This window comes from Ruditapes philippinarum, unplaced genomic scaffold (assembly GCF_026571515.1).
Source record: "Ruditapes philippinarum isolate M1 unplaced genomic scaffold, ASM2657151v2 ctg647_1_1_1_1, whole genome shotgun sequence".
Taxonomy (NCBI): domain Eukaryota; kingdom Metazoa; phylum Mollusca; class Bivalvia; order Venerida; family Veneridae; genus Ruditapes; species Ruditapes philippinarum.
In genome coordinates this window covers 308,354-325,439 of record NW_026860743.1, presented here as the reverse complement: position 1 = coordinate 325,439, position 17,086 = coordinate 308,354, and the positions used below count along the sequence as shown (strand labels likewise).

Genomic DNA, 17,086 nt, shown 5'->3' with positions numbered 1-17,086 from the left:
TCTTCAGAAAGCTTTTTGGAATAAACTAGCAAGAATTATGGACCTGCCTGGATAAGAAAATAAAAAAAAATAAAATTACATGGAATGTACATGTGTCGAGGCACCGCGTTTGACATTTATTCGTTTTATACCGCGTTTGACATTAATTCGTTTTATTATTGATAAAAAATATTTTGAACATTGAAAATATCGTTTAATAGTTAATCAACATTAATATAAATAACAACATTAATATAAATAACAGACTGTCAAATTCCTTAGAATGGCGTCCTCTCGTAGTCGCTAAGGCACTAGGAATCCGTTCGTTGCTCTTTAAACATATAAACCTCGTGTTTCTGCTATTAACATATTCCTATTTTCATCATAATCGTAAAGGAAAAAAATCTATAGTTACCAATAGGTCCCATGTCCTATATTTTCTGGGAAAGCTGAACAAAATATTATTTTTACAACTAGAAAATATTTTGTGAGGAGATTTACAGAGTAGGCCTGGCTTTTCTAAAAAGATAATGATGATTCTGATATTTCTAAGAACGCTTTGACAATAACGAATAAGTTTTGCATCTGCCCCAATAAAATAATATTTTCATCCTTTCATAGTTATTTTTTTTTTCATAAATAAATGTCTTAAATATAACATTAAACTTGATATTTTACTAAGAGTGTTTCGGCGTTTCTCAGTAACGCAGTACCGCATACACACCAGTGTAGTAATCAACAGTGTATTTGTCACGTGACATTAGCGGCGATGTCTTTATTTTGATGGTTGATGTGTTTACTTTTCTATCAAAATCTTTATGTTAGGAATATTTTCACAAATAAAACATGAAATTGATGTAGAAATGAATAATCTTTAAAGGTATCGTAACAAATTTATTCAAATATGAATTCTAATACGATTTTAGACGGTCCAAAGCTTGCGCTCAAAATCCCGGCGCAAATTTCACCACAGAAAAGGTACTTTTTAGGTTGTACGTAGAGGCGAGATATTGCCCAGACACGAAAATAGCACAATATCTCGTCGCGCAGTACAATTAGTTGGACTAGCGTGGCACTCAGCTCTGTCGTATTTAAATGCGGTGCGCTATGAATGTGAGAACCCGCATTATCCCGAATGACTCCGATTATAGCAAGGCTGGTTCAAAGCGCATTTATATACAGCATATCTGAGAGTCATTTTGTTTTCAAAAAAGCGTATATTTACTTTCATTGATATATATAATCAAACTATATGTGTTAGGATTAACAAATATATATTTCATTTGTATTTTTAGGTGTTTTGGAGCTCAACTCCTAAGTGTTTGTGACTTTAACGTTAAAAAAAGACATAAATGATATCGGGCCCACCGCACTGCGTTGCAATCGAATCCACCACCGTCTGCGTTGTAATCAATTTTTGTCAATTCTTTTATTAAAATGGTAATATCAATTTCAAAAAGTTCCAAAATATGGTTGTTTTGTGTAATTATCATACATACGATGCGATGCCAGTGTATCTAGGGGTAGTTTTTAGTACATATGTAGTGTTATAAACAAAATTAGGCAAAAGTGGCGTCCCCTCGTCAAACTGTACAGAAGTGTTTGCAAAACTGGTCATGATTTGCACCCCATGCGTGTAATAAGTTGGAAGAGTACAAATGTGGGCTCCAGTCTCACTAGGTGTTATCAGTAAAACATAAAAACATAACGTACAAATAAGTCATAAACTTACCGACACCAGCAAAAATCTATCCGACAGCCATGTTTTTCCACCGCTTCTGCGACGAAATCTCCATCGCCGCACCGGTAGACCCACCGCTTCTGCGAAAGCTATGGCCAGTGTGATACATCTATGGTTATTTCATATGTGAAAGAAAAATTAAAATTCTTTTATGCATACTCCGACATTACCACCACATTCTATATTTATATAACATAAAATTACAAAGTTTGAACCCCCACAGTGACCTTCCCCTTGGTCGTAGGAACCCGAGTCTTGTTCGCGACCCATCATACATCTATGGTTATTTCATATGTGAAAAGCAAATAACAATCCTTCCATGCAAACTGAAGTTTCAGAGTGGACACGACCACCACCTTTTTTATTTATATAACATAAAAATGACAAGGTTTGAACCCCCACAGTGACCTTGACCTTAGTAGTAGGAACCCGAGTCTTGTTCGCGACACACCATACATCTATGATTATTTCTTATATGAAAGAAAAATTAAAATCCTTTTATGCATACTGAATGCGGACACAACCACGACTGTCTATATGTATAAAGCGGGACTGACGGACTGACAGACTGAGTGACAGACTGACAGACAGAAGAACAGTTCGATTTTAATATGCCATCCTTATGGGACATAAAAAAAATAAAAAAGTACTGAAGAGTTGTACTCTTTTGCTGCATTCTTTACAAAGCTTCTGCAACAATTTTGTTTTGTATATCATTTTGTGACATTTTCATTAACAAAGAAAGTGAAAGTCTTTGGGTTTTTTTAGTAAAGGTTTTACGATTGAGTGTCCAAGGTACTTGACCATAAGTAACCTGAACCTCGCCCTTATCTGGACAAAACCATTCATCATGATTTCGAACAGTCGAACAGTACAGACAATGTTCTTGATATGGGCTACTCACATACTTATCTAAATGCGACTGTGTGTACATGCATACAAATATTAAATGTTTAGAATTGAAACGTAATGGAAATAACGTTCATTTAGTACACGTTTTTAAATACATTTGTATATGCAAACATTATGTCATTTAAAATATTACTGTTAATCCTTTTTTGAAAGTTTCTTCTCCAAGGACAAACCGAATCATACGAATCACGGAGCCACCCTGAAATATCAAACAAAAATAAGCATGTACATTCATTTCCACCGAAGAAAATGCTCAGTTAATTTTCCTCGGCTTTTAAGTCATTAAGAATCATTATTAGGTGGTTAACATTTAATTTAAAGGGACTATTGCAAGGTATTGCACCATACAATAGTATTACATGCATCTGTAGTAAGTCGAAATATGTGAAAGGAAACACTCTTTAGTTCTTACTGGGATTCTTCCCTTGAACAATAATCAAAGAAAAAGATGAACACAAAATATCTGAAAATTTATAAGTATGTGAAATACTAAGTATCTTCTAAATTTCTTCTGACATCCATTTTGCTCATGTAAATGTTATCTGTTTTTATTCTATATTTAAACACTATATATGAAATACGTAAATAAATATTTTGCCGAGGTATTTTGTATAATAATGTAATATTATGCAACAAAGCATATGATTGGGCTTTGTACAAAATCTTTTCTGAAGGTAAAATAGTTATTTTCAATCTTGTTCAGATATTCTTTGCTAATTTTATTCTCACTACTGAGGGCATATTAAACGAATGTGCAATTCTAATGAAATTTATCACTCTCATGGACTGTGTAAAGATAAAATGATACAGCTACGGGATTTGTGAACGTTCACTTGTCTGTGCAGATTTTAGTTACCTTTGCATAGGAAATGGTGTCAAATATTTCGTGAATTTCATCCGGGTTATCGACGGGTACATAAATAGGATGGGACGTCACTAACGAATCAAATTCCATAGCTTGGTGCACTTCATTAATGACAAACTGTTCAAACTAAAAGCAATGATAAATTTTGTTAATACGACTTATAAACAAAGAATTAATAATAAACACAACGATTTTGTTAATCATCCGAGTACAAATTTTAAAATCGGTTACAAACAAATCATCTTAAGAGTCACCAAAAATGGTTCAATATATTGTGTACATATACTAACAAAATGCTAGGTTATCTTACTTTAATCAATGTGTTAGGGTGGACATAAATAATTACCAGTAACGCTAAAATTAATTCCGACTTACTATCATGTCACCAGTCCAGTGTAGACAACACGAAAAGTAAACTCATCAAAGAAAATAATTTACACAGCTTAGACAATGTAAAAGTCATAAATTATAGGAGAATCATTCTTTTTCTTAAATTATATCAGTCCTTACAACTAATAAAATATGTTCTATGATACAAAAGCGGTAATAAAACATGTTCTATGATAAAAAGTGGTAATAAAACATGTTCTATGATAAAAAGCGGTAATAAAACATGTTCTATGATACAAAAGTGGTAATTTACCATTTCCCAATCAGGATGAATCATATCAGCACCTAAGTATTCAACAAATGTCGCAAAACCTTCGTTAAGCCAAATGTCATCCCACCAGTCCATAGTTACCAAGTCTCCGAACCACTACAATTACATTATAACATGAAAAAACCAACAACAAAACATGTCATAATTCAATCAATGACTGATTGTAGTATTTAGACTTTTATTTCACACATTTGATAATATAACACGTTGGAACCACGTGCATTTCCAATAGAAATCATTTAATTTATCGAATCACATCTTATCATGTTAGCATTGTTCCATTTCCAGAGTCCAAAAATATTCATATCAAATACATATCACACTCAACCTAAGTCCTAAATATCTATATCAAATGCATATCACTCCCAATATAGCCTCGTTTTCATTTTCAGAGTCTATAGTCAAATGCATATCGTACTCTCTTTAGCCTCATTTCCATTTTCAGGGTCAAATGTTTATATTAATTCATTACTGTACTTGCAAACACAAAGAAGTTCTGTCAAAATGTTAAAAAGTGAAATAAAAGGTTGGTCATTGTACATTGTATTTTTTGAGAACAAAACTAACTCAATTGGACTCGTCCACATATGCGAAACCTATATCAGACGCGTCTAGCACTCCGCCAAATACAGATTTGACAGCTGTGTACTGTTTTAATATCATTTAGTATTAGACTGAACAATGTATAATAACCTCATAGTACTCATCAATTATATGAAAGCGTTTTAAAGTTTGTAGCCAGCTATATATCATTTTTGTGACTTTTTTCATGATAATCTACAGGAAGACCTTTCCAAACATACAGCCAGAACAAATAGGGTTTAAACAGTTTTATTTTTTTTTATTAAAACGGTGTATCATTATTTTAAAGAGATATGTAGTGGATGTATCACAATGGAAACAAGCGATATATGATGGCTCCTCACTTATTACCATGAAAGCTTTGCATTGGAATACATTGGTTGCAGATAAAAGTACTAAAGGGCTTAAAAAGACGAAGGATTGTCTATTGAAATAACATTCAGCAATCGACCAATTAAATCAATCGCACGTCTTGAATAATAATAATAGAGAAATGCAAAAACTAAAAAAAAAATATCAATCATTAATTGTGCTCGATGTTTTAAATTACTAAGATATTTAAACTAATCATGATGTTCGGAATGTTTTCGGTACTAAACGTATATTTTATTCGGACTCCTGTGGATATATATGTAATCAGAAATTATAATTACGTACTATCGGGAGCAAGGAAAAAATCAAACTAAAAACAAACAAACTAACAAAATCGCAACCCAACGACATTGTAACTACCGATGCACACGACAGGTTAAAAGTAAAGTCTTATTATTTTTATTTGTTTTGATTTCCTTTCCTTCAATTAAAAGAAAAAACGCAAAAAACTACATATAAATATGCTTCAAGCCCTAAGCTTGCAATGACGCTATGTTACTGCAAAAGAGCAAAATAAGCCAACTATTTAGACAAGCCAAAGCAGTTTTGGTAGCTTTACAGAGACGAAAGCAAAAATAAGGTACACATGTACATAAACAAAAGCAAGAAAATGTTACACAGAAAAAACAGCAAAAAAAAAGTTACACAAAAAAGTTACACAAAAAAAAAAAACAAAAAAAAAAAAAACAAAAAAAAAAACAACAACACAAAACAGTTAAATAAATATCAAAAGTAGCCTAAAACTTTACATACTATTTACACATCATCCAGTTATATGTATCTCGTAAATAATGTTGGTGGTGGCAGCTAATGCTTCGGTGTGTTTGCGGTCTAAAATTTGTGATTCTTATTGTGCATAATATAAACATTATAGTAATTTCAAGTTATATGTAAATGACTGCAAGTTATATGAAAATGATTGCAAAATATATATAAATGACTGCATGTTATCCGTTAATGATAGCAATATATATGTAAATGACTGGAAATTATATGTAAATAACTGCAGGTTATGTGTTAATGACTGCAAATTATATGTAAATGATTGCAAAATATATGTAAATGACTGCATGTTATACGTAAATGATAGCAATATATAGGTTAATGACTGGAAATTATATGTTAATGATTGCAAGTTACATGTAATGATTGGAAGTTAAATGTAAATGCTGCATGTTATATGTAAATGACTGCAAATTATATGTAACAAATTGAAAAGTATTTGTAAATATCTGCATGTTATACGTAAATGATTGCAAAATATATGTAAATTATTGGAACTTTTATGTTAATGATTGCAAATGAGATACATATATATATGTAAATAAATGATTGCAAAATATATGAAAATGACTGCATGTTATACGTAAATGATAGCAATATATATGTTAATGACTGGAAATTATATGTAAATGATTGCAAGTTACATGTAATGATTGGAAGTTAAATGTAAATGCTGCATGTTATATGTAAATGACTGCAAATTATATGTAACAAATTGAAAAGTATTTGTAAATATCAGCATGTTATATGTAAATGATTGCAAAATATATGTAAATGATTGGAACTTTTATGTTAATGATTGCAAACGAGTTACATATATATATGTAAATAAATGATTGCAAAATATATGTAAATGACTGCATGTTATACGTAAATGATAGCAATATATATGTTAATGACTGGAAATTATATGTAAATGATTGCAAGTTACATGTAATGATTGGAAGTTAAATGTAAATGCTGCATGTTATATGTAAATGACTGCAAATTATATGTAAATGATTGCACATATATGTAAATGTCTTCATGTCATATGTAAATGTTTACAAAATATAATTATGTTAATGATTGGAGGTTTCATATTGATGGTTGCAAATGTGTTACGTATATATGTAAATGATTGCAAGTTTTATGTAAATGATTGCAAGTTATATGTAAATGAAGGATTTCATTTTTGCAATTTATCATCACCTGATGACCCAGTTCATGAGTTATGATTGTCACAATTCTTTGTCTGTTCATCTCAGATGATACCCCTCCTGTAAACAACATGGCTGACTCTCTATATGTGATGAGGCCCCAATTCTCCATTGCACCAGCCCGAAAGTCTGGGAGAGCTATCATATCTGAATTTTGTAATTAGAAAATACTTCGTTTACAAATGTGAAATGGTGGTATTTTGAGTAGTTTACCATGCAATTACATCAAGATTTTTGTAACCTGTGTAATTGTTTCCTTTATCTAAACCAATTCTTACTACGACGCAAAACCAGAAGCGCAGGAAGCAAATAGCTTATTCAAAAACGTTTGAACTTTGACCTGATGTGCAAGTTCATGCGTGATGACAATTGTCACCCTTTGTCTACTTTTCTCTGACGTCACTTCCTGATTAAACAACATGGCGGTTTCCCTATATGTAATCAAACCCCAGTTTTCCATTGCATTAGCTGCGAAATCCGGTATGGCAATCATATCTATGTGTCAGAAATGGGAGATATTTTTTGCGCACACATTTTTGTGAAAACAAAAATATTCCTTTAAAGTTTAACCTTTTTTACCCACATTTAATACAAAACGGTCAAAAATCAATCTTTTTTTATTCGGGCAAAGTGATGATTACAAAATGTATTGGCAGACATGGACCGAGAAAACAGAATAATAGTTTGATAACACGAGATACCGCCATGTTGAAAAATGCATTGTGGTAAACATTAACCTGGTGTGCCAATTCGTGTGTTATAACAACGGTAACCCTTTGTCTATTTTCCTCTGATGACACTTCCGGGTTAAACAACATGGCGGTCTCTCGGTATGTTATCAAACCCCAGTTTTCCATTGCTCCAAGTCCAAAATCAGGAATTGCTATCATATCTAGATAGATAAAACATATCGTTTCACTATACTGCTCATTATTTATTTCACTAACCAGAATAGTTATGTATTACTTTGCTTTTACGAAAATAATTGTGCAGATCATGAATCTAAAAAAACATTTTACATTCTATCCGACTTAGGTTTTTATTCTTGATTAATTTTTTATTGTCAAACAATATTTGGGTTAAAAACTTAGATAAAACCAGAACTTATTCAAAGTCATGATACACATTTTAAATGAAAAATTATTCATTAATTCCTTAACAAAACATCTTGTTAGTTTGTTTTGTTAGTTTGTTTTCTATAGAATAACAACAGTACAATGTATATCAAATCTATTCTTTAATTTAATGCATACATACCTTGTTTGGGTAATGGAAACGGAATGTCAAAATATTTTTCATAATTATATATCGTATTCACACCAACATCCAATGCAACGTGAGTCTGGCTCACAGATTCGGGTCTCGCCCAAGCTCCATATTTAAGACCATTTTTTGTAACTCCTTGTGTCTTGTTGAACTGACCAATTACAAATGCTAGTAAGTAGGTTGACATCTTCTCGGTTACATTATACCTATCTTCAACATAGCCGTTTTCTCTGTGTGAAATAGTAGAAACACAGTAAGCAACATTTATTTCAGAAGAACTACTGCTACAAAATAACAATACCGACGACTTGACAAAGTGTGCTAAAGAACTCATCCTAAACTTGATTTTTTTAAAAGAATCTTTAAGAAATCTATCATGACATGACTGCGTGTAATGCAACTGGATACGCTGCATTTCAATGTCTTTGGTCCTAGTTTCAAGTGGAGCTTGGATTTTTTCATGCGAAGAAGGTTTCTATCCAGTATATAGGAAAGTAAAAAGCGAGGGCTTCTGGTGTCTGTGTTGACCAGTTTAGCTGAGAATCCGTCTCTTGACCTTTACAGTTTCAATGTAATGCGATTTCTTCTACAATATGAGCAAAATACATGACTGAAAATTGTAAATACAAAATACAAAAACTCTTACATAGGGTTTGATGTTACAATCGGCATGTTTGACAGCGACATCAGATGTTTCTTTCTTACTAAAGTCACCTTAAAGGTCGCCTTCATCGCAGGTTCGTCAAAACATGGGAAGGCTTTCCTAGCATCTGTCGGTTCAAACTGGGTTGTAGCTAGGTAGCTACAAAAATATTGAAACAAAAGTTTGGAAAAATTATAGTATTCTTTATCATCAAATTATCTATGCTGCAAACGTCATGATCTTTGATACTCAAAAAGCAGACAATACGCCTCCAAGTTAATTCTTCAAATTCGTGGTCATCAGGATTAAACAACCCCTTTAACTCATCCGGGTATTTTCATTTCGGATGGTTTCTCAAAAGCAATGAAAAAATGCAGTGAAGTGAACAATGTAGTTTTTAGCTCTTTAAATAAACATAGGGGTTACTGTTATTTTATGAATTATATGACACCCTTATAGCAGAAGCGAATGCTGACGGTCAATACGACTTAAATAATGTATGCATAACAAAATACCCGTGCCATTACGTCCTAATGAGTAAATAGCAAAATATCTAAGAGACCGAATATGTACTAAACAGGTAGGGGTCAACTTTGAAAATATAATCCCGATAACTATATCAAAGATAGAAAAGATAAAACATTAAACGGAACTATTTGCGTGCGATAATGTTGAATGAATTTCTCCTGCTTTTACTTACACGGTGTTATTGCCTTCTTTATAACTGCTAAGATAAAACCCTTGCAAATCGTCTTTCAGGGGTCCAACAAAGTCCATTGACAAAGTATACTGTGTCCCTGGTGTAGTGTCTTTATCGAAATGAACTATCAAAAACTGGCGTTCCTCGTCTTCCGTATATTTTACGTACTGTGGCGTACTCCCTGACCCGGATTTTAATTTAAACACAATCGAGTCTTTCGTTATCTGTGGCAGATCAAAACATGAATTACGCATGGCTTGCTCCTTAACGGAAGGGGCATATTTTGGTAGTGAAAACATAAGTCGTTTTTGTTTACCTTAGCAAAATGTGTTTACAACAAAATGTTGTATCAGTAATATAAACTGAGTATATTGCAGACAAATACGTACACTGTTTTACTAATGACAGACAATGGAAAAAGGTAATTTCGAATTATTTTATTAAAAAAATGCAATATTAAAAATAAATGATGGAAACACAGTTTCCAAGGCTAAGGAGTCCCAATAAAACTTACATTTAACATATTTATATGTAAAGTAACAGTTTTTGTTGCTTCTGCGCAGTTCATATCTATTGCAACTTTTCCCTTGAATATGAAGGTAGTTGGGTCTGCTGAATACATTTCCGGTTGTAACCTGAGGTCATAATGTATCGGAACCATGGATTTTGGGAGTCGAACATCCTTCAGCATCGGTATAGCCGATGTCGCAGACGGCGAAGCACTCGGTGTTTGGGTGTTTGCAGGGTTGGTGGTTAATTGTGGACATTGCACAGCTAAATAATTGTAAAGGCAATTTAATATGTTTATAGAATAAAAATTGCACAATGGTATTTGGACGCATCAATAAAAATCTGCACATGTCAAACGTTTAAAGTAACAGTCGTTTAAGTGTAACCTTTGTGAAATCATTCTCGTAGTATTTGAAACCCACAAAACTCTTTTAAAAACTATATATTTCAAAGATCAATTTATTTACGTGGTATCTTCTTAAAGTACATTCTGGAGCCTCTGGGGCCTGGTACAGAAGTTTTTTTAGATTTTAAGTCAGTTATCACCGCTATTCAAATTGGTTACTATTCCTGTTTGTCACGTGTTTTTCTTTAATGTAAGGAAAAATACCCCAGTAAATAAAAAAAAAAATGGATCATCTTATCAAGTTACAATGCCTTCAACTTTAACATTGACGGCATGTTTTTAAACGCAAACTAAAAATCGTCTGTGGTTAAGTCTTACACGTATTTTGTGGAGCAGTTATTTTCAAAATTCAGATCATTTATTTCAAATCAGACAAAATATTGACTTTGTGCTTATCAGTTATATCCAAACGAATATATTGTTTTTTTTTCTTTTTGAAATTCGGTCAAAATGACATGTTTCAAAGACCTTTGCTCTTTAAAAGCTATAAATTATGTTGCAAAAATATCATATGCTGATAAAAATCTTTATTATGTCTTCAAACAACTTATCTTGTGTCATAGGATAAAGATTTGTTCAAATAAATACATTTGAAGAAAAAAAAAGATTATTGCATGCAAGTTTCACATTTGGTATGCGTGGTGTTTTCGAACTGCGATAGATTGATAAATTAGAAACGAGATAAAAACACAAAACTGATATACATGATATATATTCGATTATTGACATAATCTCCTCAGTGAAAAAAAACATGTCAATTGGAGAATGGGGACGGGTGGGGTGTTGTATTATTGTAGAAATACGGAGATAACTGTGAGGTGTAAAATTCACATGCTGTCTTAAACACACCAAATTATTGAATAATAAACGAGTCAATTGGATATTTTGCGGACCATGCGATAATGAATATGTGTGACCTTTTTTTATTGAGTTTTAGGTCGCAGCAACACAGTATTTAGAGATCATATGGCGACTTTCCCCAGGTTCCTTCTCCCTGCATCATTTTATGCACAAGCGGACACCTGAATATACGTGACATTAACTTTCATATTTTAATCATTATTCAAAGTGAAACAATCGGTAAAACAACTCTTAAACATTTTAAAAATGTCAATCATTTATCATACAGTATAAAGGTTGAAAATAGAGGTAAACACTTCAACAAGCAGGATAACCTGATCATCGTAAGATTATGTTATCTATTACAACAGTCCGCTCTCTATTCATACCCTTTACTTTAATATCATCATATGTAAATATTCAAATCACCTAAATAACACGAGTTGTCTCTTTTTTGTACCCTAATAAAATAGTACCGGTCTTTAATGAAAATGGAAGCACTCAGTATTATTTGCACTCGGTCCTAATGTAAACAAATATATCTTAGGAACCTACCAACGCGGAAGGGTTTGCAGAGTTAGATGCCTAACAACAGTTTGACCGGATTGATGTAAATAACTTATCATATTGATGCACCCGAACTATGTCGGATTAATTTATGTTATTCCTTACTCTTTGTGAATCTAGTCACCTTTTTACAACTTTTACAGTGTCGGCGTTTGTTTATGCTTTAACAAAGTTGTTCAGTTTAATGGGTTGTTTTCCAACAGGACTTTGAAAACATGAACTATCATTATACAAGAAATGAAGTAGAGTAAGTTCTGACAGACAACATAGTGACTGTATGTTACAATTTTTAACGCCCATAAACCTTAAGTATATTCTAAATAAACTGAACATTTTTACTATTTTACTATAATGACCGTAGAAAGGATTTCATGATCAATTATAAGGAAAGTGACCTACCGTCCAGGAATCGAACTCGGGTTCCCCGATTCCAAGTCCAGTGCTTTACCTAGTGAGCTAACCGGACGGCTTGAATTTATTAGAACAGTGTTATAAAATGAACATGTGTTTGCACGCACTCAATATCGAGACATGACTTACTTCATCCCGTATGGCATGTTAGACTATCAAAATCCTTAAAGACATCTTAACATGTTACCCTGTATTTATGTGTTATTTATTTTTTTTCAATTATATTAACATGGTTTCACATTGCTTTCTTCTTTGCAATTTTACCAAAAATATTCATCCACGTTTATCGCTCTTTTTATTATTTTTTCATGTAATGTTCTAAAACATTACCTTGACTATCTTTTTGTTGTTGTTGTGTTTTACTCTGGCCTTCAACATATGTGTCAGGAAAACTGCATTCCAGTGGACGATTTTCGGCAAAGTGGACGATTAAACCAACTCCGACTGAAATCAGAATAGCCACCAGGGCTATGAGAAATCCTGGAAAAAAAATGTAAGATTATTAAAAAGATGAATATATCAAACCTTACGAAGTGAAAAGTATTTATTAAACAATCGAATTTGGATAATGATTGTCGACTCCGATACACGTGCCCCACGTGCGCAGCGCTGTGTAACACCGCATTTTGTTGTCAAACCCACTTCAGTCCCAATGTTCTGTAAATTTCCTAGCGCACTTTGGGGTCAGAGGCACTTCGGGGACAAAACCGTAAAATTAGATTCCAAAGTGCGTTTAAATGTTTCTTATCAACGCACATTGGGTTCCAAAGTTATGAAGGTGCAAACAGAGTTATGCTTAAATTTTGAGTACTGACATATCTTCGACCTGCAACCGTGAACTTTTTAAAATGGAGTTAAAGATGACGGTCGATACATATAATTATACCATCTTAATAGTGTCATTTAAATTTTGAAGTAGCAATAATTAATTACTTAAAACTGTATTTGTTGCTTAGATACGTGCGTACCCAAAGTGCGTTTGACCACAAAGTTTGATGTGTTTGAAATTGAGGCATAAGGGCTCCATTTTCGTCACTTAGAGAAACATCAAGGGTTTTGTAAAATTATACAGAAGAATCCTACTTAAGACCACCCCGTAATTAAAACCAACTGGCTTTTAAGATCGATTTTTATTTGTCTGGGTCGTCAGACCAAACAAATAATGGTAGCGAAATTTCAGAGTCTAATGCTGTTAATTGCAAATGCCGAAAGTAGTCCACTTTTTTGAAGCGGTTACTTCCCTTTATATGTACACTAACGCCGAAAAATTCAGGGGAGATTACCGCGTAAAGATGGTCAAAGTCAGGCGCATTAATTTTCAAGCAAAATAATTCCCGAATGGTCGAAGATTTCTAATATTGTTTTATTTTATTTTCTGATCGAAAATAAGTAAATACAAAGCGGACATTCAATCTCTGACACAGAAGTTTCACGACAAACCTAACAACAAGTAGTTCTCAAAACAGCTTAAAACTAGCGATTTAAAAGAAAGAAATATTTTTATTTTGTTACAAGTATCCAACAAATTACAACGCATTCAAAGTTTAAAAAATAGCGTTGGCTTATAGAATTGTCAATAAATGCACAATCACAAATTACGCGGATGAATATGATTTCATCAATGAAAATACTATTTTTAGCGATGTCGATTACCGAATACTACACAAACCGAGTAGTGGAATATATAGATTCTAGCGATGTCGATTACCGAATACTTTACAAAGAAATCTGACTGCCGAGTAGTGGAATATATAGATTCTACATGTCGGACTGTTTGGGCGAGAAGATTTTCGCTAAATTATTTACTTCAGTTTTAAACAACAGGTTTATCGTGAACAAAATACCTCGAAATTAATAAGGATTACAAACCCGAAATGCAATGGAAGTTCTAAATTTAGTATGGCTTGATTTTATTCAGGCATTGTTTGTATAACTTCTCCGTGGTGCAGGGGCAACGCGCTGGCTTAGTGAGTGAGAGGTCTGGAGTTCAAATCCCAGTTGAGGAAACTTTTTTTTTAATTCTATTTTAAGTGTCTTTGTTAAGGAAGTAGCCATGATATGCAAGGATAAAGTGTGGCTGTCATAAAAAATGAACATAAATGATTTTTTTTGATGCAACTCTAATTATGCAAAGTTCCGTATGTATCAAACTCTGGTGCCTTGCAAGATGAATTATAGTACATAAAAATAAACTTATACAGGAAAATACATACAGATATACAGCACGATTTAGATTGCAAAGATAAAAAAATACCACAGAACTTGCATCCTTTTCTTTTCTTTATAAATATACATGCTTATAGTAAGCTCCAGGATTATTTACATCTGTGTTAAACAACAGTTAAAGTCGTTACAAGTCCTAATTTAGAATAATATGGTTTTTTTCTTCAGGCCGTTTACATATAAATTCACCGTGGCTGAGTGGTTTTCGCGCTCGCTTAGGAAGCGAGTGGTCTGGAGTTCAAATCCCAGTAAAGGCAACTCATTTTTTTTTCAAATTGTTTAAGTCAAATAAACATTGGATTGAATATTTACTACAATTAAAACGCTTGAAAGCATTGGTGGAATTATACATATAATCTCACAACCTGTACCTTTCTTACATTCTGAGACCCAAACAAATTCAGCGCCTTCTGTGCTTTGATTATTTAAGTGATTGTACATGATCCTCAAATAAGACCAGTGGCACATATCAATTATGCTACCACGTAATAATAATAATAATAATAATAATAATAATAATAATAATAATAATAATTATAATGATGATAATAATAACAATGATACTAATGATATTTATAAAAACATAAAACAATATAACATGTACGGGAATATACAGTAAACGTTTAATGAATTTTTATTGTATATTAATTTATCATCGTTTGGAAAGTTTAACTATATGTTGTGGAGAAATTTGGTTCACAGTACGATTTATTCATGTAGTAAGTGGTAAATGTTCAGTAAAATAACATTAAAAATTCATGTGCCTTTTATTACTCTGTGCGTACTGCTTTCGCGGGCATTTATTTTAGTCATATTTTAAATGACAAAATGAAATAACAATAAAAAATGCAAAATATAAAACAATGAACAATTGAAAATCGAAAATACATTTATATAATTTATAAAATAAAGTAAAAAAGGTCTAAACATTTTAAATTGCCATTTAAACGTAGATTTTCGTTATCAGTTTATTGATTGTTTCTAAAGTTGTCACTTGAATTTACTTCTATGATAACATATTATTAAGTATTTGATTACAAAATTATACAGATATGAACACGAATGAGTCGCATATAAAACATTAAATATTATTGACACACATTAAAAAATGTGGATGAATCATTTCTAAAATAAAGTCCCTAAACTTGAATAAGTCTATAATGCACGCATTTTTCATAAGTATTTCAATTATTGATAATACAAAAATCTATCATTTGAATATTACATATTAAATATATTTTATGAAAAACAAAATGTTGATAAAGTTCTAACTTGCATTGAATGGACATTTATATGATAAATAATAATAATTTGTTTCAAGTAATTTATTATCTTCTAATCAAAATATATGCATTATTGACTTACCATAATGGACCAAATTTAAGCCTGACGTCGAATTATCTGATTTTCGTTAGCTTATAAGTAAGACACATTAAAAACAACTAAACTGTTTCTTTGCCATTCTTGACTTTTTCGTAGAATTTCTGTTGTAAGATAATCGTTTCCACGTTTGTAAAATGTTCCTAAATTTTGTATTAACTTGATGTCATTCAAAAAAGTTTTAAGTAAAAGATTTTGATGAAAACAAAACATACCTGTGGCCGTTCGAACATAGCATCCACCGTCCTTCCCAGACATTTTATCTTCTCCAACTACTGTAGATTCGGAGTTGGATAGATTACTTAATTCATATTTAGACGACATTACATCACTCACTGGCTAGCCGCTGTGATCAAAGCGTGATGATAAAGATACATGGGTACAGGTTAAGTTGTGTACTAGAATTCAATACTCCTGATAAAAAATTGAAATATATTTACCGGAGGCTATTCATGAATGTTAAGAATAAACAGTGCGTGTACTGCAAAAAATACTTAAATCAAATACCAAAATAATTAAATTGTATCTTTTAAATTAAATAAAATAGTATTAGATCAAATTGTGTCGTGTTTTTGTGTGTGATTTTTTATTTCGCATTCTAGCGGCGAAAAAGAGAAATGAAGAATAAATTAGGTAAATACGAAAGCCTAATAGTGTCAAATGAAATCAAAAATAAAAATGCAAAGGCGTTATAACGCGTATAAAGGCGTAGTAACGCGAATCAAAAGGCGTAATTACGCGAATCAAAAGGCGTAATTACGCGAAAAAAGGCGTAGCAACGTGAATAAAAGCGTTATAACGCGAAACAAAGGCGTTATAACGCGAATAAAGGCGTAGTAACGCGAATCAAAAGGCGTAATAACGCGAATCAAAAGGCGTAATTACGCGAATCAAAAGGCGTAATTACGCAAAAAAAGGCGTAGCAACGCGAATAAAGGCGTTATAACGCGAAACAAAGGCGTTATTACGCGAATAAATGCGTAGTAACGCGAACCAAAAGGCGTAGCAACGCGAATCGAAAGGCGTAGCAACGCGAAAAAAGGCGT

At 32.3% G+C, this 17,086-nt stretch overlaps 1 protein-coding gene across 3 annotated transcripts in view; it reads right to left on the bottom strand.

Annotated features, from left to right (window-relative positions):
- LOC132713241 (aminopeptidase N-like) overlaps positions 1-16,426 on the bottom strand; it is a 66,318-nt gene extending 49,892 nt beyond the window's left edge. Inside the window, exons 1-10 of one of the 3 annotated variants that reach the window (XM_060695742.1) lie at positions 16,256-16,426; positions 12,768-12,917; positions 10,218-10,477; positions 9,704-9,927; positions 9,007-9,162; positions 8,352-8,590; positions 7,435-7,589; positions 4,141-4,254; positions 3,489-3,623; positions 2,766-2,831 (exon numbers count right to left, since the gene is read on the bottom strand). In XM_060695742.1, the coding sequence (XP_060551725.1) occupies positions 2,766-2,831; positions 3,489-3,623; positions 4,141-4,254; positions 7,435-7,589; positions 8,352-8,590; positions 9,007-9,162; positions 9,704-9,927; positions 10,218-10,477; positions 12,768-12,917; positions 16,256-16,364 (1,608 nt within the window). In that variant the 5' untranslated portion in view covers positions 16,365-16,426. Of the gene's footprint in view, positions 1-2,765; positions 2,832-3,488; positions 3,624-4,140; positions 4,255-7,086; positions 7,242-7,434; positions 7,590-7,831; positions 7,987-8,351; positions 8,591-9,006; positions 9,163-9,703; positions 9,928-10,217; positions 10,478-12,767; positions 12,918-16,255 lie in introns of all 3 variants that reach the window. The other 2 variants (XM_060695740.1, XM_060695741.1) reach the window with 2 other exon arrangements.
- Between the last annotated feature and the right edge of the window lie 660 nt (positions 16,427-17,086).